The sequence below is a fragment of the Gavialis gangeticus genome, unplaced genomic scaffold (genome assembly GCF_001723915.1).
Source record: "Gavialis gangeticus isolate Ggan-Ray unplaced genomic scaffold, GavGan_comp1, whole genome shotgun sequence".
Lineage (NCBI taxonomy): Eukaryota > Metazoa > Chordata > Crocodylia > Gavialidae > Gavialis > Gavialis gangeticus.
The window spans coordinates 60,963,114-60,989,580 of record NW_017728993.1 but is presented as its reverse complement, the minus strand read 5'-3'; the positions used below and the strand labels follow the sequence as shown (position 1 = coordinate 60,989,580).

At 44.2% G+C, this 26,467-nt stretch overlaps 1 protein-coding gene across 1 annotated transcript in view; it reads left to right on the top strand.

The window, feature by feature from the left end:
• Positions 1-26,467, top strand: part of RASAL2 (RAS protein activator like 2) — a 170,759-nt gene that overhangs the window by 125,248 nt on the left and 19,044 nt on the right. The window contains exons 5-13 of the mRNA XM_019501824.1: positions 2,002-2,155; positions 4,075-4,173; positions 5,149-5,703; positions 9,575-9,719; positions 15,691-15,835; positions 16,617-16,853; positions 17,531-17,732; positions 20,488-20,666; positions 21,680-22,571. Coding sequence (XP_019357369.1) covers positions 2,002-2,155; positions 4,075-4,173; positions 5,149-5,703; positions 9,575-9,719; positions 15,691-15,835; positions 16,617-16,853; positions 17,531-17,732; positions 20,488-20,666; positions 21,680-22,571 — 2,608 coding nt within the window. The remainder of the gene's footprint in view (positions 1-2,001; positions 2,156-4,074; positions 4,174-5,148; positions 5,704-9,574; positions 9,720-15,690; positions 15,836-16,616; positions 16,854-17,530; positions 17,733-20,487; positions 20,667-21,679; positions 22,572-26,467) is intronic.

Sequence of the window (26,467 nt, the reverse complement as noted above, 5' to 3'; positions counted from 1 at the left end):
AAAAAAATCCAATGCAAGTCTGCCAGAGTGCCAGCAATGGTTGATCTTGTGCAAAAGAGCAGTGAGGGGAACTCTGCTTGCTGCTTAAGGCCTTTATTCTTCATGGTCTCCTTGTTTTGTTAAGCAGTCTTAGGACTGACAACGAAAACTTCGCCACATAATTTTTTTCTTGCTTTCCATTTCCCAACATCTTTCAGTAAGAGCTATTGGTGCTTATAAGTTCAGGATTTCTTTAATTTTAAAAAGGTATTAGGTTTTCAATAAAAGAAGTTCCAATAAAAGGAAATTCATATGCTATTTAATGGATTCCCCCCCCCCCCCCCAAAAAAAAAAAAAGGGAATCCCTATAGATAACAATGCCTTCCCAGTTCTTTAAATATTTACTTGTAGATACCTTAGCTTTGAAGCTAAGCTTTTATATTGTGATCCAAATATGCTGGGAATTATTGCAAAGAGAAACCTGGGTGAGAAAACACAGCTTTAAAGGGTGGCTTTCTTCTGGAAAGCAGCTGTAAAAATGATGTCATTCTTCTCACAGGTTTGATTCTCCTTGTACTCCACTGTATTATGCTAATTGTGGTCCTGAATCAGTGAAGCACTTTTACACAAATCTGTGTACTTTTCTGGGTAGAGAAGGGGTTAATCCTGAGCTAAAATGCTTTTTCAAATCTAGCCCTACATTGCAATTTGGGGGAAAAAGTAGCAAAAGATTCAGCTCTTGTTTGTTCTGCAAAACGACCATGGCTAAGAGAGGAACCTGGGCTTCTGTTCTTTCTTGTTTATCGTCAGTAGATTATTTTACTAAGTTCCAATTGTGCTTATGAAAATCCCTTAAGATGCTCCTATCACTGAAAGTGCAAATTAACTTGCTGGATCTTTTATTCCAGTTAGGGATGCATCAGGAAGAAGAAGCCCAAAGTCAATTCTGGAGGAAGAGCAGTTTTAAAACTCTTGACTTGCAACTAAGCCCACTTTTTTTGAAGTCATTGAGACACAGGGAACGTAATAACACTTACAGTGCCATTTTGACAGTAGGAACGGGTCACCAATGTATATTAGTGTTGATCAGAGTTGAACTGTTAAAATATGGTGAACCATTTAAGAATCAATGTAAGAGGAGGTGTGTGTGTTCTTGGGAAGTCAACAAGAGCCAGAAGAGAGAGAGGCTTACTGGAGGAGCCTGTTCAGAATGCCTAGAGAGGCAGAGGACAAGGAGGAGACTAGAATAACTGGATATTTCAGGAGAGGAGATGGCTAGAAAATGTCTGCAATTGTTAGGGAGGAAGGATTTAGAAAAATAGCATGTCCAAAGAGTAGTCAGGGCAACCCCAAAGGAGGAATAAAGGAAAAGGCCTGACAAAAGCAAAGAATGGAAATTGTTAAAAGATGGAAGCAGCACAAGGGTTGCAAAAATGTGAATGGAAGCACCTTATTTGTTTAGGGCAGGTCTAATGTGTTTAATTGTTTTCCCCATTACCATCACAAAATGCCAGAGGAATCCAGTTCTTACTAGAAGTTATTACAAGAAAACAAAATAGTATTTATAATGACAAAACCTCTGTTTTAATGAGGGAAACTTGTTGCTTTTAACAGAACATTTCCTTGCTAATCAGCATTTAGATATTCCCAGTGGCATATTGCCTATGGTAAATACCGATTTAAAGAGATCTACAGTTGACAGGAATTTTCTTTTAACTGTGTCACAGCGGCTTCAGCTTCTGGGTCTACTGAAGCGTGTTTCGTGCATTTAGCTAATGGTACTGGGATACTGTTTACCAGCTCTGATGCTAGCACCTTGAATTTCACTGTATTGAAGTTATGTTGCATATTGCATTTGAGAAACTGAATAGCTAATGTGTGCATTTAATTTTCTGTAGGGTGGTAAAGCAATCATAAAACCTGTAAGAACTAGTTAACACCATCAAGCTAGAATTTCCTTTGTTTGGGATTTGGCCAATTTCTATTTATCAGAGTCTGAGGAGAGTGTTTTTTCTCTCACAGGTCACGTGGCTTGCCAAAGCTGAAAGAATCTCGTTCCCATGAGTCTTTACTGAGCCCAGGTAGTGCAGTGGAGGCCCTGGATCTTGGGACAGAAGAGAAGGTCTTTGTCAAACCACTTCATAGCAGTATCCTGGGACAAGATTTTTGCTTTGAGGTAACAAGTCATCTGCACAAAATGCAAATTACATGGTATAATATAGCAGTCCGTCAATCTGAAGACCAGCCATGTACTATTTTGTAATTTAATAACTAGGTAAAAAATGAATAGCTCAGACCATACTGAGGTTAGGGTGTGGAGTGTCTAATCATCATGAGAGTCTAGTCCAGGGGCAGGCTATTATTTCGGGTGGAGGGCCGCTTACTGAGTTTTGGCAATCCACCAAGGACTGCGTGACTGGCAGCCAGGGGCAGATAAATATTAATTTTCTAAATTTTTAGGGGCCCCGTGAGCCGGATAGAATGGCTTGACAGGCTGCATTCAGCCTGCAGACCACATTTTGCCCACCCCTTGCTAGTCCTTGGGGCCAGTCAGTTGCTAGGAAGAAATCTTTTCAATTATTCTCTTACTCTTCTACTTAAACATCCTTTATCAAATACATATATGATGTTCATTCAAATGTGGGACTTAACCATTTTTATTTTAAAATAACAGCTCATATTCTCCATGCTCAGTCAAAATTAATTAAAAAAAATACAAACGAACGGAGAAGTACTCATTCAGATAAGGACTCTTTTCTAAGAATGCAGTCACTGGCAGATTACTGAAGGAAAAGCATAAGTAAAGAGAGAGTCCTTTACAGATGCCCTAAAGGTCAAAAACATGAGCTTTGTTGGGTGGTGCAGGGAGTGGACTTTATAGGTTCACTAATCTCCAGCCAAGTTGTCACCCCTCCCATCCTTATATTCATATATGGGGAGGTGTTCCAGAGCATGCCAGCTGATCTTGGTTGCCAAGACAAGATGCTGAGGGAAATGACCTCTAAATTAGTAAAGGTTATAAAAGTTAGCAGGGGGCTACTGAAAGATATATTATACAAGCACATTTTTAAACTGGATAAACTCCTATTTACATGCGTCTAAAGCTGGCTGAATGAACAGCATGTTATTGAGTGTTACGTATAGATATGATCAAGGCCATCATGTAATCAAAATCGCAGCCTGAACCCACGTTGTCTTCAATGGAACTGTACTGAGGTAGATCTAGCCTCATGCCTCCAAACCCCTAAAACAAATATCTCTTTTTGTTGTGTTGAAAACTTTGGTAACAGAAAACCAATGTGTCAGAGTCATTGTCTTAATATTCAGGAACTACTTCAGCTCATTTCAAATAGTATCCCATTGGTTGGAATCACTTTGCAGTCTATTTCAGTCTTCCTTGGTTGAGTGAAGACAGGTGTCAAAACAAATGCAAAGTTTAGCTCTAAAATCTAGCCTTAAACTGGCCATGAGTGGGAGAAATGGGGAGCTATGGCAGGGTCAAAGAAAAATTAAAGCAAAATAAAAATGTTCTATCTTTTTTGGCTGTTTTGCTACAATTGCTTGTAATATGTTCCCAAGCACAGTCTAACTTTTTGGTTGTTTCAGACATTGGGGTGCATACTTCTAAAGTTCCAGAAGAAAACACTTCTCATGACATCTAGCAGAGATTTTTTTATTCATCAATTCTTTTATTTACATAGTACAAGCATAGTACTTTTCTTTTACCTTTCCCTACATGTGTGCTGTAAGTGATCAGGTCATCTGCCTTCGGGGAATTTTACATCTGAAAGCTGCAGATCAGTTAGCATGTGCACAGATTTCAAATTGCTGATTACATCCCTGTTTTACAATCTCTTGAGTATTTTGTTTTTCTGCTGTTCCCTTTGGTTTTGTACCCAATGTGAGCGGAGGTTTTCTTTTTGCTCTCTCTCTGCCTTTCAGACTTGCTTCCTCTTTTTTCCCCATGTTCTTTTGCTGCCTTTTCCACATTTGCTGTCAGTTTGCTCAAAAGCTGCCTTATGTCCTTCACTACTTCTTGTAGTTTGCAGCTTATACCCTTGGTTTGCCTGAACCATATTTACTTGTATGTTCCAGGTAACCTACTCCAGTGGCAGTAAATGTTTCAGTTGTTCCTCTGCAGCAGAGAGAGACAAGTGGATGGAAAACCTACGCAGGACAGTGCAGCCTAATAAGGTAAAAGGAGCAGCAGGAATATTACCACCAGTAAAATGTGGTGGGACTGAATCTTTCCCCAATGACATATGAAACTTTCCCGGAGATATAGACCCATTTAATTAGGTTGGTCAAACTAATATGCTATCTGAGGAGTGAACCATCCATGAACGTACCAAAAGCCACCATGCACCACTTTTACATAACAGTTAGTAGGTTAAACATTTAGTAAGCAGTCTTCTTTCATCTTGGCTTCTGATTCTCATCTCAAAATCTAGCGAGACCAATCAAGGAACTTTCATTGCGAGTTTTACTGACAAGGTACCTAATTGTTGTTTTTGGTTTAGGCTTCTTATAGTACAAAGAAATGGAGCTCCATGTTTCAATAGAGGGGCCAGTATTGGCAACAGAATGATTTCTATGTTGTGTGTTCCCTGAAAGAAAAAAGGTCTTGAGTTACTAAAAATTTACCAAAAAATCACTTTTTTTTTTATCAGTTTGCTAGATTGGTGGTGTTTATTAACCATAGTATTCCAGTAGTTCACAGAGGAAGTGATACTGTTCAATACAGGGGTGACTGGTGCCTCCTGAGTCTGGGGGGGCACAATTTGTGGGCGGGCCTGGGGATGGGCCAAAAGCCCCCTATCCCCCCCCATTCTTCTGGGCCCCGGCTTAGTGCCCCCCCCCCCCATTCGCTGTTGGCCCGTGCAGCAAAAAAACTGCCCCACTTTTGGGGGCCAATCTCAGGGTGGCACATGCCCACCCTACCAATTGCTTGTGGTTTTAATACAAGGAGATTTGAGGAATTTACCACCTTCTAAATGGCTGAACTGCAAGGCAAAATTGTTTTTCTAAATTATTTAAAAAATGGCCTCTCAAAGATGATCAAGTTGGGAGCTATAAAGTACAGCCCCATGTTCCCTGCTTCAAAAGGAAAATGTTCTATTCCTTAGGCTGTGATATCTAAATCAAAGCTGATCTCTTTGTTCTGCTCAGGACAACTGCCGTCGAGCTGAGAATGTGCTCCGCCTCTGGATCATCGAGGCAAAGGACTTGGCCCCCAAGAAGAAATATTTTTGTGAGCTTTGCCTTGATGATACGCTGTTTGCCCGCACCACCAGCAAAACAAAAGCGGACAACATCTTCTGGGGTGAGCACTTTGAGTTCTACAGTCTCCCACCTCTCCACAGCATCACGGTGCACATCTATAAGGATGTGGAGAAGAAGAAGAAAAAAGACAAGAATAATTATGTAGGCCTGGTCAACATCCCCATGGTCAGTGTGACTGGGCGTCAGTTTGTGGAAAAGTGGTATCCAGTCAGCACACCTACCCCCAATAAAGGGAAGTCTGGGGGGCCTTCCATTCGGATCAAGTCTCGATACCAAACCATCACCATCCTGCCTATGGAGCAGTACAAGGAGTTTGCAGAGTTTGTCACCAATAATTACACCATGTTGTGCTCTGTTCTGGAGCCAGTGATCAGCGTGAGGAACAAGGAGGAGATGGCCTGTGCTTTGGTGCACATTCTTCAAAGCACTGGGAGAGCCAAGGTAAGTAATCAGATACAGTGTCTCCATGGGGCTTTTGATAAATGGTTTCTTGTGGATCACTGTAGGCTAGGAAAGCAGCATTTGCATCCTCTTAAATACAGATAAAGATAGAGATAGCTCAAGGATGTACTGGTCTTGGGAATGGCAGTTAAAGGAGGAATGTTACCAGAGAGGAAGTGAAACTAAGAAAAAAAGTGGGTACTTTCAAAGGAACTTAGGCAAATTTTCTACAAAAGGGAGACAATTTTAGATATACTATAAGAACTGAAGGTTTGTAAGTGTGAATGTATTCCAAGGAGTAGACATTGACATTTTAGAGGAAATATATATTACAGGGTACAAAGCATCAGGCTTAAACCTTTCTAGTTTTGCAGAAGGTTAAGTTTTCCACACTAAGCGCACAAGAACCGTTGCCACATTTCTGCAAACATGAGGCACCGTGACTGGTATAGTACCAAGGAGCTCGTGAATAAAGTTTTGTAAGCATGTCTTAAAAACTATAAGCAACAAGGTTATATCTTCCAGGGCTGTGCAAAACGGGCCCTATTCTATTCGGATTCGGTCCAAATCGGGGACAGTGATTCTGTGAATCAGTGATTCAGGCACAGGTTTAAGTTTTTTTCTACATACCTTGAGGTAGCAGCATGGCTTGTGATCACTGTGACGCTAAGGCGGATGGAGCGTTTCCCATGGCAGCGTGGGGGGCTCTCCAGCATGCTCAGCAGTGAACCTGGAAGCGAACTGAAAGTACATCCGGTCCACTTTCAGGTCTCATGGGGAGCATGCTGGGGGACCCCAGGCGCGCCCCCAGACCCAGGAGGCACCAGTCACTGAGCCGAAGGGCATGGGGGGGCCCCCAGTACGCTCCCCCGTGGACCCGGAAGTGCTTCTGGTCCACTTCCAGGTCTGCTGCCAAGCGTGCTGGGGAGCCCTCACTGTGCTTCTGTGGGATACTCCATGCACCCCAGCATTGCAGTGATCACAAGCCCCTGCTACCTAGAAGTATGTGAAAAAAACATTTAAAGCTCTGTCTATGTCCAGATCTCTCCAGATTGATTCAGAGGGTTTCGAATAGATTCGGAGATCAAAGAGTCCTTTGATTCGATTTGGATTCAAAGAGTTGGCCACCAAATTGGGCCGAATCTCCGGTGAATCAAATTGGAGACCGAAGCTTCGCACAGCCCTAACATCTTCACTGTAGAGTTGAATTGAGTGGCTGGAAGCTACGTTAGCCTAGCTTGAGTGGCTAGGCTACTCCATAAAGCCATGTTCAAGTTAGCATCCCCTCACTGGTGCTGCACTTACCTCCATTTGTTGCAAGGACATCTGGGAGCATCTTCTTTAGTTTTCTGTGCTTTAATAAGCTGAGCTGTTCTGATTCTTTCCCAGTGAATTATGAGCGAACCTGGGCATGGAGGCGATTATTGTGGGATGGCATAGAAGGACTTTTTACACTTGAGTGGTTTAGCATTTATCCTTGCTACAGAATGGTTTGCTCATCAGCCAGAGAGAAACTCATACCATGGTCTCTATTATGCCCTCCAGGCAGGTTGAACCCAGGCAAGCTTGGCTGAGAGAGTTCTGTGTGTGGAAGGTGGTTGGGCATCCCCTAGATGACAGCAAAAATGAATGTTACATATGTTTAAATAATCATGCCAATCTGTTTGCCACGCTCCACTTCACAGTACTGTATCTAGCCTTTTTGATGGAGTGTGAGGAGGATGAACACCATACCAAGCACTTGTCTGATCTAGAGCAGATGACAGCTAGGATAGTTCCTGTAGTGCTGCTCTGATAAGACTGGAAGGGAGTCTCCAAACTCCTTCCAAGCCAGCTACAGCAGACAGACAAATTTAGCATTGTACTTCTCTACCTCCCTCATGCTTGTTTTGGGTTTCTTAATTGGCAAAGCTTTACAATTAAGGATGATATAACTTACCTCTCTCAAGAGAACAGGATTTATAGTCACACATCTACTGTTTTGTTGTTACACTTGAATCTGGCTAGTCAAACTGATTTGGGAAAGCTATTGCCAGCTTTTCTATAGAGAGAAAATAGTATGCAAGTAAAAACAAAGCATAGATAATGCAAAACAAAACATCTTGTTTTATGAATGCTGATAATTGCAGCTAGTTATTTGGGACTTGAACTATACTGGTAATGTACTGAGGTATGTCCTGTAAAATAATGGCATTTTAAGGATATCAGATTTTGCTGTAGCACTTTTCTATAATTGTGGGGAGATCTGCACAAAAAAATGTGGCAAATTAGCAAGTTTCTTCTGTATTATTCATTGAGTACTGACAAGAAGTTCAGGGATGTAAAATAACAACAAATTTTTGTCCCTGCCCCAAAGAGATTTCTAGTGTCTGGGTCCAATCCTGCAAGGTATTAACTGCTTCCTGTGAAATCTGTGTCTCCCTAGTTTCCAGTGAAATCAACAGCTGAAGAAGTTGATAGCGATTGCACAAGGGGGCTCTTTATTAGCAGTTGTTGAAACTTACTCCTCATTCTGTGGTTTCATTCCTTATACCAGGGGTGGGTAGAGCCTGGCCCATGGGCTGGATTTGGCTGACAGTGAACTCCTTTTCCCAACAGCTCCTGCCTGCACAGCTGGGGTTGGTTTCCATAGCGACACCAGCAGTAGACACACTGTGATAGCACCAGGCCCAGGTTTCTGTGAAGACTCGCCCCAGCAGTACTGGGAGGCCACGTGGCAGGGTGAGATGCTGCTCCAGGGCCAGGCCAGGATCTTGCAGTGGTGAGAACATGGTCCAAAGCCAGGGCAGAGCTGCAATCTGCAGCCTGCATGCTCTGAGCAGGAGCATCCAGGCAGCGAATCGCAGCTCTGCCCCAGCTCCTGACCATGCTGTCACTGCTGCAAGGAGCCGGGGCAGAGCCACAATCTGCTGTCTGCACACCCCTGCCCAGAGCATACAGGCTGCAGATTGCAGTTCTGTCCTGGCTCGGCCACACTGTCACCACTGCAAGATCCCAGCCTGCCCCTGGAGCAGCTCCCCACCCTGCTGCACACCCTGCCAGCAGTGCTGGGGTCAGTTTCCATGGAAACCCTGGCCTTGCACTATCACAGCATGGTGGCTGCTGCTGGGGTCTCCATGGAAACTGGACCCAGATGCATGGGCAGGGGCTACTGGGAAATGAAGTCTGGCCACAAGCTGAGTCTTCCATTTTGCCTACCCCTGTCTTAGACTGAGCACATGAATGTTGTTTAACACCATGCCAGATCAATGCACAATAGGACTGCTGTTTCTCCAATTCCTACCTTTAATTTGCTCCTGCTTTTCACTTTTGAAAATCTGTCTCTTTAATGAAATTTTCCCACTTAATAGAAAATTTGAATATGCTTTCCTCTTTGTTCGTATGGGTTCAAATAGTAGGGAAACATCCAGTTCCTATCTGAAACATATATAATTAAAACATGACTATAAGAAGCCCACTGTCAGACATGAAGCAAAGACTGCCAGAATCTGGCCCAACCAAATGTTAAAGCTTGGTTACAAGGACTTTTCATTCAAGGTTTGGTTCTCCTATTCTAATTTTATCCCATAATCCCTAGCTGCTGTTTCCCTTTTCCAGTGGAGTCCAAAAAAATGAGATGGGGACCTTTGCTGTCCTAGACAATCTAATGCACAGATGCAAGAGGTACTCAAGCTAATCCATATGGTCCACATGGCTATAGTATTACCATGCCTTTCCTCCCAGGCAGGCACATTTCAGTAATCTTCTCATTCCTCAGTCTGGAGTACAGGATTTTTAACCCTTGCTATCTGTCATGCTTTTGCTGTTTAAAACTATGCTATGCTGTTTTTTGGTTTAAATGTCGTCTTTCTGCTTTACTTTTTCCCTGCAGGACTTTTTGACAGACCTGGTGATGTCAGAGGTAGATCGTTGTGGGGAGCATGACGTCTTGATCTTCAGGGAGAACACACTTGCTACCAAAGCCATTGAAGAGTACTTAAAACTAGTAGGCCAAAAGTATCTTCATGATGCACTAGGTAAGAAAGTATCAAGCACCTTATTTTCTTCATGTCTCAGAAGCTAATGGACAAATACTGCACCAGCAGGCAGTCAAGTAATTGGTGCGACTCTGGGTGTGTCACTGGGGCCATAGATAGAGCATCTGTTTCATTATAAACGTTGTTTCATTATAAACGTTGGTCTTTTGCTGTAGTTCCCCCGCTTTGTGGGATCCATAGCCCCATTTTACGTGGCAGATCTGCTGTCAACACCCATACAGAGGCAAATATGGAATCTTCCCCAGGAGGATTTGTAGCCTACAAGAAAAGAAACTCCTTTGTGTGGACTCCTGAAATCCTACTCCCACACTATATGCACTAGAACCTAATTGGTTCTACCATGTCTTGAAACAAAGACCAAAAGGGACCTTCTATGTCATCAAGTCCGGCTCCCTTCAACTGCAGTAACCATATCTATGTATGCAGCTCCCAGGCAGTTTAAATGCAGTTCCTGAGGAAAAGGGAAATAGAGAAAGTGTGAAGAATGCCTGTTTTTTATTTATCTGTTTGTTCTGTTTTTTTCCGATTTTCATTTTCTGCAGTTTTTACTCAAATGACTTGTTAGAATAAATAATGATGGCAAATTATCATTTAAGCTGGGACACTTTTCACAGATCATTGGCTCTGGGGCCTGCGCATCTCAGAAGTTTTGTGTACTGCTGCTCTTGGCCATGTTGATTTTGGTTTGCAGATAGGAGGCTTAGGAAGTTTGGCCACGTGTCATAGGCCCTTTTTGCCCAGGGAAAGCATAGATAAGGTTTTTTTCCTAAGGGATCTGCAACATTTGAAAAGGAAATGCTTACTGGAGACAGCTGAGAGGGATTCTCAGTCCTCCACGCTCTGCATTTTTTAGGTATCCTGTTTTTCTCTATTTCTCTTGTTGATTTAAATGTCATATTTTCATTATGATTCATTGATAGCCATGAATCATTCCATCTGGTGTATGAATAGGGATAAAAAAGGATTCTGCTAATCTAACCACCTGGAAAGATGCTGACAGTTTACTGCTGTGCTTCTTGATACTGGTGGTGAATCCCAGGTGTGTAAGCTGAAACTACAAGAAAGGATCAGAAACACAACATTTGGATCTTCATAACCCATCTGAGGGATGGAAAGAAGGAGATGGTATTTTAAAGATGTTCCCTAGAACAGAGCAACCCAAACTCCTACCTGAAAGCTTTTATGCACCCAGGGGCATCAAACACAAGGCAGGGTTAATTATCTGTAGGATTTTATTGCTGGGCATCTGTTGCTAACACCTCCGAATGAGCTGCTCCTATTTACTGATCAAAGGAGATAAAGCCCAAGCTAGCATTTACAACTGTGTGTATGCATTACATTACAAGGAAGATTTGTCACTTTGCATCTTATTGGGTACAACCATTGCACTCCTGGAAGATTTCCAGTGTGATCTTCTGAGTTATAAACTTTGGGCATGGGCCCTGCCTTACAGCAATTAATTTGTGGATACCCACATTAACCTTCTAGAACTGTACCGGGTCCAAATACAAATAGTTAGCATTGCATGCAGACAGCTAGAGTGAACAAAGCAGTGAGGCTAGTGAGCATTATGCACCATGAGTGCACAATACAACTTATTTTGGTAGCCCCATAAGAAGGCCTGCCTTTAGTGTTCTTCACTAATGGAAAGGAATATGATGAATTCTTATCAAATCCCTTGTCTGATCCTGCATGCCCAACTCTTGTGCTCAGCTCTCAATTTCCTGCTTCAGTAACCTCTCCCTTTCCAGCAGAGACAGCAGTTTCATGCTGCCTGTCTAGCTACTTACTTGCCTAGAAGTGCTGCCAGCCCTTTACTAGTCCCTCCCTAGCTTCAGGCTTCACTCTTGACATAAACCACTGCCAGATTAGTTAATTATAGTCCCAACAGCTTCTATCCCATCAGTGAGGACTAGAACCACACCCCTTTCCAAATAAACTGACAGTTTCCTTACAAGTCACTGCCAGCTGCAGGCTGGGTCCTCTCTTGCCTAAACTCCCTATATCAGGGGCGAGCAATTATTTTGAGCAGAGGGCTGCTTACTGAGTTTTGGCAAGCCATCGAGGGCCACATGACAGGCAGCCCAGGGCAGATAAATATTAATTTTCTCCATTTTTTAGGGGCCCCATGGGCCAGATAGAATGGCCTGGAAGGCTACATTTTGCCCACCCCTGCCCTATATGAACCACCTATCTGCTGCTGTTTCTTAGCCTAGGGAGGGTATCAAACCTGGTGCAGAAGTCAAGACTGATTTCTCCGTAGAGACCCAGCTCTCTTTTCTAGCACAGTGTCAATGGTTCTGGAAATGCATCAGTTATCAAATGGTTAGGCATATGATTAGATTCACTAGTGTTCTGTGGGCTAATGTAATCAAATTTTGATTACATCTTGGGTGTATTTCTTGTATGTTAAAAATAATGAGCCTGGTTCTGATGACTTCCCTCTGGTTGAATAGAACCAAAAGGCACTGTCCAGCACTAGTAGGAGTAATGGAATCGATCTCTGTATGTGGAAATGAACAGCATATTACTTCATGTCTTGTTTTCCAACATATTCAATTATCTTTTGGTCCAGTCTATTACATTTTACTGTAAGCCTTTTAATGTGCAGTAATTACATAAAGATATTTTTAAATTAATGACTTTTAATACATCATTTAAGACCTCAGTGCTGAATGATAAGATTATAAATCAGAGAAGTTAGAGATGGAAAAGACTTGTTAGGTCATCCAGTCTGTCTCCAGCCCAGGGCAAGGTTGCTCTTGATGACATGTTCTTCTAGAGCAGGCTTGTCCAACATATGGCCCGCCATGCGACCTGTCAAGACATTTTCTGAGGCCCATGGTGCTGTGACAGGAAACGAAAGTAAACACTGCTTACTTTTGTCCCCATCCGTTGTCCCTCCCCCAGCTCCTTGGCAGCTTCCTAATGGCTGCTGAAGGGCTGGGGAAAGGACAAGATTCCCACACACACCGCGTCATCTTGACGTCGCAGATGCGGTGCATGTGGGAAGAGGAGTAGCTATGTGCCGCTCGGGACAGGATGAGCCCAGCCGGAGCAGCAGGGGCTCAGCTGCACTTTCCCCCTACCTGTGCCAGTCAGTCCCGAGCGGCACATGACTCTGCCACTGCCTCTGCTGGCTGGTGCTGACCCGGGTGGGTCTGTCCCATCCAAAGCAGCATGCAGCTGAAGTCGGCTTCCCACGTGCTGCTGGGGATGGGAGGAGGCCGGCCAGGTCAGCACCAGCCAGCAGAGGCAGTGGCAGAGTCATGTGCCGCTCGGGACTGACTGGCACAGGTAGGGGGAAAGTGCAGCTGAGCCCCTGCTGCTCCAGCCAAGCTCCTCCCGTCCCCAGCAGCCTGCGGGAAGCTGGCTTCAGCCGCATGCTGCTCCGGATGGGATGGACGTAGCCGGGTCAGTACTGGCCAGGAAAAGTGGCATGCAGCTAAAGTCAGCTTCCCATGTGCTGCTAGGGACAGGAGGAAGCAGGCCGGGTCCGCACTGGCCAGCAGAAGCAGCGGCACAGCCGTGTGCCACTCGGGATGGGACAGGATGGGACGAGCCCGGCCGGAGCAGCAGGGGCTCAGCTGCATTTTCCCCCTGCCTGCACTGGTCAGTCCTGAGGGGCACACGGCTCTGCTGTCACTTCTGCTGGCTGGTGCTGACCTGACCGGCCTCCTCCTGTTCCCAGCAGCACGTGGGAAGCCAGCACAGAGGGGCCTCGGTAGGTGGGGTCCTGGCATGACCTCTGCTGGGCAAGGTGGCTGGAGCCGGTGTCTGCCAGACCTCACGCTCTAGGCTCACAGCGCTGAGGCCACCAGGGCTGCGTGCACGGGCGGGCAGCCACCATGGTGAGTGGGGCCGTGCAGGTGGGCAAGCAAGGGGCTGCGGTGCAGCGGCCGCCTCACTCCAGCCCCCCTCGGGCAGCGCCGGCTCGTGGGATGGAATTGTGGAGCTATTTATTTCTCCCCTTCAGTCTCTGGGGGAGTAGGTGGCTGGATGCAGAATGGGTCCCTCCTGCCCCTGTCCACCAGCAGCTACCATGAACCTTGCAGTAACAGGTAGGTGCAGTAGGGCTACACAGGCAGGGTCTCTTTAGGCCAGGACAGAGGGTGTTTGAATCTGGCTTGCTGGCCCACTGGGTGATAAAAAGTTCATGATCTGGCCCCACATTCAAAAAGGTTGGACACCGCTGTTCTAGAGCTTTGTCTGATCAAAGTTTTCAGTTCTGTTCAGTTGCAGTCTATATTCATTGTATCAGTTCATTTAACCTCATTGAATTTAATGTTAGATATTAAGTGTAGCTACAAGGATTTTTTTAATACATGATTAAGACCCAACTGTATGCACTGCTGAGAGCACTATTGCAGACACGGTTTGCTTACCCACAAGTGGTGCTGAGAACAAAGAAAATACCGACTTAGAGATTGTATATGCTTCTTTCATATATAATATTTCCACCATTAAAAACATCTTTGGCTTGAGCTGCAGTACTAATTATTGCATCTTATTGTTTTATTCCATGCTATTGAAATTTCTCTTTTCCTTTAATGGGCTATCTTCAGCAGCTGGTGTCAAAGTTCACTGTTGAGCAGAATTTATTACAGTTACATGGCAAACCTTTAATTTTCACCCATAACTCAGCCACCAGCATCAGCAAAAGTTTCTAAACTGACCTAGTTTTCCATGTATAAGAGGCAAGGTTTTTTGTGGGTGATATCTTTTATTGGACCAACAGCATAGTTGGCATGATTGGGATAGACTTAGACAAGCCTTTAGTTGCCACAGTGAGACCTGAGGAAGGGCATTATGTTACCCAAAAGCTTGTCTAAATCTATCCCAACCATGTAGTTGGTCCAGTAAAAGATATCACCTGCAAAAATTCTTGCCTCTTAATTTTTCATGCAACTGTGAACATTTATTCAGGATAACCAAGCATGAAAAGCAAAAAGTAATTGGTGGCTAAGGAACTTAAGAAAATGTATCACTTTTGCTGTTTACAGAACTGTTAGAGTTTTTATGGATAAGCACTGTGGTATGAGCTTGGAAGCAGGAAGATCTGAGGAAATGAAATTAGTTTTTGAATCACTGAAAGAATGAATGGGGATCTTAGCCCAGTTAGTAGCAACAGTATAAAAGAGCACCTGATATGCTAAGAGTATAGGAGAGAATGGAAAATACAGTTACATCACAATTTATCACCAGTGAAAATTCCAGTAGCCAAGAGCTGGAATCCAGTGTCCCATTAGTTTTCTCACTGTGAGAAAAAGGGGACAGAAACTTAAAGTTCTAAAAATAGACAGCTGAGATTTTTGCAAGATGCCAGCATGATGAAATTGTAAAGACTAGGATTATTTCGCCTGGGTTGAATTATTCATGATTGTAAAGGGCAAAGTATAAATGAAGCCATTCCTTTTAGTCTTGTCTCACAATACAACAATGAGGTGACACTCGTGAAATTAAAGGACAGTAAACTTGGAACTAATAAAGATAAGTCATAGTGTCAGATTTATTGTTAGACAAGATCATAGAGAAAAATAACATGGCTTCATTTTTAAGAGGATGGATAATGTTGTGATCACTAATAACATTTGTATGTATGCGAACAGAGATAAGAGTAATGAAATCTCATTCTTCAGGCTCCCAGGTGATTGCCTGTGTGGACCAGAAAGCAGATCCTCCTCTGTTCCTACCCCATGTATGATGTTCCATAGCTGGGCCAGATCTTGACAAGAGCACCAGTAGCCTGATCTGATCTAGCAAATGCTGGCTTATAAAACGGTTACAAGGGGTCATGTCCTCAGCATCTGGTGTCTGGAGCCCATATCGCTGTAGATGCTCAGAGCAGAAAATGCAGTTGCCAAGGGAAGGCATAAGCAAGATTTGAAAATACATCAGGGAGACATTTCTTATAATTATCACTGTTTGTCACCTTCTTTCCTGCTTACAGGGGAGTTTATCAAGGCTTTGTATGAGTCAGATGAGAACTGTGAAGTTGATCCCAGCAAGTGTTCTTCAAGTGAATTAACTGATCATCAGAGCAACCTGAAAATGTGCTGTGAGCTAGCCTTCTGCAAGATTATCAACTCTTACTGGTGAATGCCCATTTTTGTCTCAGCTGTTAGTTGATTTCTTCACTTTAGGAGAGGCAAAAGTACACCCCTTTCTCCTCAAAAATGGGAAAACAGTGGGGAGAACTGGAACAAACACACATCTATAGCTTACAGTAGCTTGTTTCCTGTTGCTCACTACTTGTGACACAGTATTGCAATGTAGACTTCATCCCAATCCAGAGGGATCCTGCCAATGTACCCAGTCCTATATATTGTACCATACTCAGATGTCTCCTGGAATATTTACTATGGCAAGGGCAGAGATTGAATGTTTTTTTTGTTTCTACCAGCTTCTGCTTCTGAGTAGATTGGAATAATAGCTTTTCTATTTCAGGCCACAGGAAATGCAGATAAATTCAGCATATAAGATATTAAGTCTAAGTACAGAAATGAGCAAAATTCAGTATGGTTCTGATTTTTTTCCAAAAACGGTATTTAGTATGGAGGTCATTGGCTGTCTTTCTCTTCTTTCCAGATTTGGTAATAATCAAACTTACTATTTATTTAGATTAGGAATGGATGAATAGTTCAAACCTGTGAATCCAAGTTTGATCTTTATGCCTTTGAACAGGGGGCACTTAACTACTTCAGTTTCCCAAGTGAAAAGACTATTCCGGAGTTAAGTCTAGATACCCAATGGCATCTGCTAGTCTGGAGTATGAAACTGTTTCTCACATCATTGAATTCCTAGTGCCTGACCACCAGTTTAGCCTGTTACATTTTACATCCTTACCATTTTGTTTCTTTATTTAATTTGTTGCAGTGTTTTTCCTCGTGAGCTGAAGGAGGTGTTTGCATCATGGAAGCAGCAATGCTTGAGCCGGGGCAAGCAGGATATCAGCGAACGCCTGATCAGTGCCTCGCTCTTCCTCCGTTTCCTGTGCCCAGCTATCATGTCCCCAAGCCTCTTCAGTCTCATGCAGGAATACCCTGATGACCGCACATCCCGAACACTGACGCTCATTGCTAAAGTCATTCAGAACCTCGCCAATTTTGCTAAGTAGGTGTTTTAGGTCTTTGGCCTAAATCAAGGACCATAAGAACTCTTTGAGGGTGACAGTACCACTGTATGCAACTGTTGCATTTACTTAAAGCTGAATCCTAGGAGAGCTGGCAAAACAAACTTCAGGAAGAGTGGGGAAAGGGGAGGTGCTTTTCTATCCACACAGTCCCTGTCTATATAATTTAAGGCAGACAGTGTTCAGGGTCTTTTGATATGTATGCTGTTGGCCCAATCCTGCTTTCAGTGGAATGATGCTGACATGGGATTACTGTAACAAAGAATAGAATTATATATTTGTATAACCACGTCCATACTTCCATTTTTTATTTCATCTCACTATTACACAAGTTACCCTAAAACTGGTGAACCTTCTTTTTTTCTTTTTAACTGGAGAAACTGGGGAAAGAAAATTATGCAAAGGTCATGCTTCTGGAGACTCCAAAAGGAGTTTTGTGTGTGGGTTTTGAGCCCATTGCCCTGTAGCATGAAGACGAGTGTTAAAACCAAGTTGATTCATGGAAAGCATTAGTATGCTTCTTCATTTATCAGTAGTCTCTCTTTCTGTTTCCCCCAATTTAAGAAGAAAGAGAGAGTCAAGTCTTACAATTATTAAATTCTCTGTTATCCATTGTATTTTGTATAGAAGTCATTGACTGTCTTTCTCTTCTTTCAAGGTTTGGTAATAAAGAAGAGTATATGGCCTTCATGAATGACTTCCTGGAACATGAGTGGGGAGGGATGAAACGCTTCCTGCTGGAGATATCTAACCCAGATACCATCTCAAACACGCCTGGGTTTGAAGGCTACATTGACTTGGGCAGGGAGCTGTCTGTTTTGCACTCCCTCTTATGGGAGGTTGTGTCCCAGCTTGATAAGGTAAAACAGGCTGGAGGACTGGGAGGATGGATCTTGTGATAGTATCATAGCAACTTGAGTACTGGGAAGCATCGAGGGAGCAGCTGAATCATACTTTGTAGAAAACTTTTTAAGTTAGGTAACCCTTTAGAAAGGTATTTGACTGTAGCATTTCATATTTATTCTTCCAGTGATTGATTCCAAATTAGGGCTTTGTACCTGCAAGTCCTTGTGAGGCCTTGAACAAGATGTGCAAAGTGGTTGTGCTCCAGCACAAGAGCAAACACTTGACAGAGACTCAAGTAAGAGTGTGTGTCAAGTATTGCACTCTGTGCAGAGTGCTAGGGAAAAGGAGGGTGGAAAATGAGAACCTCAGCAGAGCTTTTGTCATGCGATGAAGAGATTGGCTGCACATTCCCCACTTTGTCCTTCACTGTCCTGATCCAAAAGCCTAGTGGAGTCACTGGGAGTGTGTTTCTGACTTCAGTGGGCTTTGTATGTTAGGTTTCCCCTGAATTCCCTCTCTGGCATGTATTTTTATCTCATGCTTATACATGCTGCTAGCATTCTGCTCCTGGTCTTTGCAGGTCCAAGCAAATTCTGTAAAAGCTAGCACTGAAAACTCCCAGTTCTAAAATAAAATCAGGCTGTGTCCACTTTGCTACCTACACTATCACCAGCAATAGTGATTATCCATGTTTAGCTAGCAAGTTGGCAGTTGCATCAGGCACAACATGCTCCAGCCTGCCCTTCCTTCACAATTTGGGATCTGTGGTGCCAATACAATACAAACTTGTCAATAAAGAATGTTGACAGGACTCAAACACAGAATCAGAGATGCTGAGTGAGATGTTGCCTCTTCTTTTACAAATGACTATAATCACTTCCCTCACACTTTCAGCATTTAGAAAGTGCATTATACTGCCTACAATCCCAGATACCATTTATAACCTACTATTCAGGTGGGTTTTTTTGAAATTTGGGGAAGTAAGATGGTCTGTGGAAAGCTAATAACTTGTTACTAGTAAGTTGTATAGAAATAACTATTTACTGAATGAGTATTTTCCAGCTGGCATGGGTCAAAAATGTTTGCATTGGTGTGTTCCAGTAATTCTAAATGCCCTTGTGCAGGATGATAAATATATTAGTTTGGTGATGAATTTTGGATTTGGCTGACAATTTCCCCTCCTACATTCACATATTCACAGCATCAGACGCATTTAAAACCATTCCTACAAAGACTGCTTTCCTGGGGTCGCAGGAATGACCGCTTACGCATACATGACCAGATTCTCAGCCAGCGTAGCTCCGGTAAATCCACTGTAGCCATTTCAGTTTATTTCATCTGAGGATCCGGCTTACAGACTTAAACACCTCTGGGGTTACCAGAAGTATAAGCCCCCATTCTTAGGGTACTGAATGACTTCTGGACACTGATGGGATCAGATATGAAAGTAGCTACTGAAAGCTGCTCTGAAAATGTAGATAAATGGAACATGGCTTGAGAGCAGAAGCAGAAGGCAAATATAACATAAAGGCAAAGTACTTTTTGCTGCTTTGTTCTTTCCTCAGTGCAGGTATCAGCATGTTTCAGCAGGCTCTGGGAAAGTGGTTTTGTGGTTCACTAAAATGGGAATTGCAGGTTTAAGTTACATCACTGCTACTTTGCTGTGGGCAGTGATTACACAGGTTGAGAAAAGGGAATAAATTACCTGGAAAATGCTGAAGATTTTAATAAGAAAGGAAAACTTGGGATAACCAAGCAGTCGTATAGAACTTCCCAGAGTAGTCCATTGATTGAATGCCCGGTGGTAGAAAAAACAAAATACCTTTGACAGGAAGGTAGTCTTTGTACAGGGTTGTATTGTGTAATTAAGCCTCCCTTGCCCACTCCTTTCCTTCAATCCCAAGGACCTATAGCAATGTGTAGATCCCACTGTCAGCAGCTGTCCAAAGCAAGCAGAAAATGGGAATAGCAGCCTCCCCCAATAGCACTAGGGATATGATAGAACTGTGCTCTGTGGTCGGCTGCTCCCGTACAAAGTCTTGTGTTCACCAGACTTAATGAAGCACTAGCCAGTGGCTAATGGGAAAAGGTATTGGGATGGAAGTCACTGGTGTTCTCATGCAATTAATTTTATTTTTTAAGTGGAGAAATCTACTTTAGTACCCATCTTTTGATAACAGCTTGGTACAGAAGATGGCATCAGTATAGGATGCCAAAGGAGAAGGCTGATGAAATGGAAACCTCCTCTCCCACATCCCTCTCCGTTCTTTCACGGACTCCCTGAATGCAGCACTCCCTTGTCTGTTGGCATGCATTTCTTCTACCGTATGACCCGTTTTGCCTGGAAAGTTCCTTCCCAGTAGTTGACTCTATAGTCTCTGAATCCTTTTAATTAGTAGTAACTGTAGTTCCTACCTTGACCCCCACCCACTGGATGTAGTTTGCTTTGCATGACAGTTTTGTGTTGGAATGGCAGTAGCTTGGTTTTATTGAGCATGAATTTTATTTTTGGGGGTCAATCCTAATTTCTTTTCTATTTCCTTTTCTTTCCTCAATGTCTGCTGCACCTTGTTTCGTCTCCTTCATTCATCTCGTCGCCGTGGTTACGCTGCTCCGTAACAATGCATTATGGTCCTGCCACACCCACACACAACACACCCACCCTTCTTCCTTCCAACCTCCACCCCTCCGCCTCTGTGCATCGTTATCAAAAAATGGCGGATGTTGCGGTGATTATTATCCAATTAGGGTGAAAATTCCTTCCTACAGGCGACCGTGGCAAAACTGGGACCTCTTCCTCGTATTCTTGCTGACATCACCAAGTCAATGACCAATCCAACACCAATACAGCAGCAGCTGAGGCGTTTCACTGAACACAGCTCTAGTCCAAATGTCAGTGGAAGTCTCTCCTCAGGGCTTCAGAAGATATTTGAGGACCCCACTGATGGGTATGTAACAGCCAAGATTAAAAAAGAATGATGAAGGAAAAAGGGGTGTGGGATATGGGAGGTTGCTAGCTTCTCTTAAGGCGATCCCTGTAAAGTAGTGGTTGGTCACCCAAAATTTCTAGGTAGGTAAGTGTGAGTACTCAGAACAAGTATCTGTATTCGGAAGGACAGTATCGTAGTGAGAGATGCAAGTAGTTATTATTCAGACCTGGTAAGCGTAAGCCAGGACACCGGGACTTTCCTGAAGTCAGTTATTTAGGCTCCTGAAAAACAAACCTTATACCAGCTTCCCATCTGGACCTATAAGCATCACACTAATATTTCATTCTAGAGATTGGATTGCCTTTTCAGTGGTAATGAGACTTCTGTGTTTCAGGAAGAGTGAAAATTAGAACAGCCAAGATAAAACCCTTCTTTGTTTAGTAGGGCATTTCTTACTTTGTAAGGGTTACAATTTGAGACCTCCAGCAAGAAGTCTTGAGGTGACAGAAATGCATGAGGACTTGCTATCTGATGGTTTATGCCTATGCTTTGTGCTACCAAGTGTGAAGTACAGTTTTGATACTTGGAAATGTCTCTTGCATTCTGGACCAACAGCTTTTTACAAATTCTGCAGTCTTAACTTTTCAGGTGAAAAAAACACATGCAACAAAGTCCTGGAAGAGTGGTAAAGGGTTAAATGACAACTGGAATGCTGTTTCAGCTGGAAAATAACAGTATCTGGGGGTGCACAAATCCATGGGAAACAAGTTGTATTTTACTTGTGAGAAAGCAAAAATTAGGCACTACATACTTCAAGCTGCCTTCTAAAAACAAAACAGAACCAAAACCCATGCTTATTAGGGAAGTAGATATTCTGAGGAATATGAAAAGCTTCATAAGAGGAAATAATCTAGTTCTTTCAGACTTTGAGAAAGGAAGGAAGGCTAGGTGAGATAGAAAGGCATCTCTAGGACAGATCTCCTGGGATCTTGGCCAGTTAAAAATTAACCAAATTCCTTTCCACTTCACAGTGACTCACATAAACTGAAATCTCCAACCCAGGAAAATCTAGATGGATACTTTAGGGGCAAAACCTTGCTGTTGGTTCAGCAGGCATCCACCCAGAGCATGACTTATTCAGACAAGGACGAAAGAGAGAGCATACTGCCCAATGGACGTAGCATCTCCCTGATGGACCTTCAGGACCCCCACACAACTCTCAGTGATTCCCCGTCCATCATGCATGATGTGCCTTTGCGTTTGGCTGGTAGCCAGCTCTCCATAACGCAGGTGGCCAACATCAAACAGCTGCGGGAAACTCAGAGCACACCTCAGAGTGCCCCCCAAGTTAGGAGACCTCTGCACCCAGCCTTGAATCAGCAGGGCAGTCTCCAACCTTTGTCCTTCCAGAACCCAGTTTACCATCTTAACAACCCACCTCCACCAATGCCAAAGGCCTCTGTGGACTCCAGCTTGGAGAACTTAAGCACTGCCAGCTCCCGGAGCCAAAGCAACAGTGAAGACTTCAAACTCAGTGGACCCAGCAACAGCAGTATGGAAGACTTCACCAAACGCAGCACACAAAGTGACGACTTTTCCAGGAGGCACACAATGCCAGACAAACCTGTTCCTATTGCTCTTCCCCGCCAGAACAGCACGGGGCAGGCACAGATACGCAAAATGGACCAAGCTGGGCTGGGTGCCAGAGCCAAAGCACCTCAGTCCCTGCCCCATAGTGCTTCCTTACGGAGCACAGGGAGCATATCGGCAGCATCAGGTGCAATGGCGACCGAACCAGTTCAGAATGGGACTCGGTCCCGACAGCAGTCCTCATCATCCAGAGAGAGCCCTGTCCCAAAAGTGAGGGCAATTCAGCGGCAGCAGACACAGCAGGTAGGAGCAAAAGCTTCTACTGAGTATTTTGTAAGTGACCAACTACATTCACAACTTTCCTTTTTATTTAAATGTGAAACGAGATGTGAATTGATATAGGTATTATGAGAGAAGTAAAAAAATAAGGAAACCAAGCAAAAGTATAGTATGCCTTATTGCCTCCAAATGTAAGCTTAAAATTTTTTTCCATGGACCAGCACAATAGAAAATGTAAAAGGCAGAGCAGGGTAGCACCTTTTAAACTAACATGTTCAGAGACGCATCAGCTTTCATAGGCTGTAACCTACTTTGTCAGATGGTAACTAATAGAAATAGTGGAAAGCTTGTTTAAAGAAACAAAATGTGAAAAATTCAAAAAATAAGAAGCCTTGTCCCAAAAGCCAAGATTGCTAACTGACTGTATTTGTCTAATGTGCTGTATTAAACAAAATGCTTAGAATGAGAGCAATTACTAGAGAAGAATATCTTAGAATCTGCAACGGCCCAAACGCTAAATAAATGTAACATTCTTGTCAAATATAAAATGCACATAATTTTCATCACAGACAAAAACCTTCAGTCTGCTCCCCATCAGGTTTGCCAACTCTCAGTAAATTTACTGACTGCCAGTTAAAAAATCAGGCTAAAAATGGCTGTCAGTAAAGTCAGAAAAAAAACTTTAGGCATCAGTAAAAACTTTATGCAGCTGCAGCTTTATTGAAGCTCTCACAAAGAGCGCACAGTAGTAGCACCTGGAGTGCAGCACCCTGCAGGGAGCGTTCTCTCAAATGTGTGCTGCTGCTGCGTCCCAGGCTACCTGTAATACTTCTGAGTTGCAGGTAGGCTTTTTGGGGCTCTGTGCTGAGACTGAGAGGTAGGGGAACCACCGAGGCACAGACTGGAAGTAGACTACTTGAGGGCATCAAGGTGTAGAGTGCAGTCAGGGGCATTGGTGTGGGGATGAGTAGGGGGGTCCTAGTGGTGTGGGGGCAGCATAGTGTAAGACCATAGCTGTAAGTTTGGTTGCAAGTAAAAAGCTTGTCAGTGAAAAAATGTTCCTGGATTGGCAACCCTGCTGCCCACAGAGGTGTTATGTCTTGTGTTGTATCAGATTTGACAATGTAGATTTGCTAAGAGGTTAGACCAGGGGTCAGCGACCCCTGGCGCACACACCAGAGCATGGCATGCAAGACATTATGCTCGGCAGGCAGGTGGCATGGAGCTGGAGGAGCTGGGCATCCCCAAGGAGTATGGTGTGTTCAGCTGTATTGCCTCAGCCTTGCAGGCCACAAAGCTGGATGTGCCATATGTCACTGTACTGGGGCTGGTGGGGCTGCAGCACATGTGATTAGGACAGAGTGGGAGCAGTGCAGCATGGGATCCCCCGCACACACCTGGGTCAGTGAAGGGGCATTACAGAGCATCAAGCCACAGGGGGCAAGGGTGGGGTGGGTAGAAGCTCCAGGTTAGTTGAGGTTTGTTGTGCTTCCCCCAGCCTCTTCCCCACCATGCCCCACCACAGTGGCATGCACCTGCTGCTATGGCAAGGATTGGAACCCTTATGGCTCCTTGCCGTCCTCCGGCTCCTCCACCAACATCTTTAAAGTCCAGGTTGTGGGGGTTTTGGCACTTGGCACAAAATAGAATCATAGAAAGTTAGGGTTGACGGGACCTCAGGAGATCATCTAGTTCAACCCCCTGCTCAAATAAACCATCCCAGCCAAAAGCTTTGTCTAGCTGGGTTTTGAAAACCCCCAAGGATGGAGCTTCCACCACCTCTCTGGGTAACCTGTTCCAGTGTTTTATTACCCTCCTAATGAGAGAATTCTTCCCAATATCTAACCTAAACTTCCCTAGCTTGAAACTGTTGCTCCTTGTTCTCTCATCTGCCATCACTGAGAATAGCCTAGCTCCATCCTCTTGCAATCCTCCCTTCAGGTAGCTGAAGACTACTATTAGGTCTTCTCTCAGTTTCTAAACTAAATAAGCCCAGTTCCCCACATCTTTCCTCATAAGTCATGTCACCCAGCTCCCTCACCATTTGTGTTGCCCTGCGCTAGACTCTCTCCAATTTGTCCACATCCATTTTGTAGTTGGGGGCCCAAAACTGAACACAGTACTCCAGATGTGGCTTCACCAGTGCTGAATAGAGGGAAATAATTACTTCCCTTGATCTACTGGCAACACACCTACCAATGCAGCCCAGTATGCCATGACCCTTCTTGGTAACATGGGCACACTGCTGGCTCATATTCAGCTTATTGTCCACTGTAACCCCCAGGTCCTTTCTGCAGAGTTGCTGCCCAACCAGTCAGCCCCCAGGCTGTACTGGTGCATGGGATTCTTCCATCCTAGGTGCAGGACTTTGCACTTGTCCTTGTTGAACCTCATGAGATTTTTGGCCCAATCCTCCAATTTGTCTAGGTTACTCTGAATCCTAGCCCTACCCTCCAGCGTTTCTACTCCGCCCACCCAGCTTGGTGTGATCAGCAAACTTGCTGAGGGTGCACGCTATGCCATCTTCCAGGTCATTGGTGAAGACATTGAACAGAACTGGCCCCAAGACCGACCCCTGAGGCACTCCACTTGATACCAGATGCCAACTGGACATCAAGCCATTGATTACTACTGTCTGAGACTGATGCTCCAGCCAGCTTTCTATTCACCTTACAGTCCATGCATTGAGCCCATACTTCCGTAGCTTGCCTGTGAGAATGTTGTGGGAGATCGTACCAAAAGCCTTGCTAAAATCAAGGTACACCACATCCACTGGTCTCCCCGCATCCATAGATCCGGTCACTTCATCATAGAAGGCAATCAGGTTGGTCAGGCATGACTTGCCTTTTGATGAATCCATGCTGACTCTTCCTAATCACCCTTTTCTCCTCCAAGTGCTTAAAAAAAAAAAAAAAAAGATTCCTTAAGGATCTGTTCCATGATTTTTCCAGGGACTGAGGTGAGGCTGACTGGTCTGTAGTTCCCTGGATCTTCCTTTTTCCCTTTATTAAACATGGGCACTATGTTTGTCCTTTTCCAGTCATCTGGAACCTCTCCTGATCACCATGAGTTTTCAAAGATGATGGCCAATGGCTCTGCAATCACATCAGCCAACTCCCTCAGGTGCACCCAACCAGCACCCTCGGATGCATCCCATCTGACCCCATGGACTTTTACGCATCCAGCTTTTCTAAACAGTCCCTAACCTGTTCTTTCACCACTGAGGGCTGCTCACCTCCTCCCCAAACTGTGCTGCCTGGTGCAGCAGTCTGGGATCTGCCCTTGCCTGTGAAGACGGAGGCAAAAAAGACATTGAGCACTTTAGCCTTTTCTGCATCCTCTGTCACAAAATGGTACCTACCAACCCCTGGGTTAGACAGTGATTTGTGTAGGATGGTTTGGATAGGGATGAGCCTGCCTCAGGCAGGGGTTTGAACTAGATGACCTATGCAAATTCCTTCCACCTCTGCCTTTGCATGATTCTATGATTTCTGCATCAGCTATATTAAAATAGGAAGAGTTATGCAAACACTTTCTAAAGAGACGTACATTATAGGTACCAAGTTTGGATTTGCAGCATGTTGAAACCGAACAGCTGCAACTGCATAAGGAAGCAGAAAGGAAGACACTACAATTCAGTGAGCACAGCCAAGCCGACCCTGGGGGGGTGTGGGGCCCCCTTAACACTGTGCAAGGCCTTGGGACCTCCACAAAGGGGACGGTCTCTATGCTTCTTCCATGGCATGGGGCTGAGCTGCCAGCTCCAGGCGGGACCCACAGGAGGAGCTGTAGCCCCTCAGCCTGGCTCTGAGGGCCCACTGCAAAGTGTGGGGCCTGGGGTGGTCGCCCTGATTTGCCGTACCCTAAGGACGGCTCTGAGCACAGCTATAATACGCTCATGCTAACCCCTTTCAGTCAGCAGATGAGGTTCCTGCACTCTATGTGGTTGT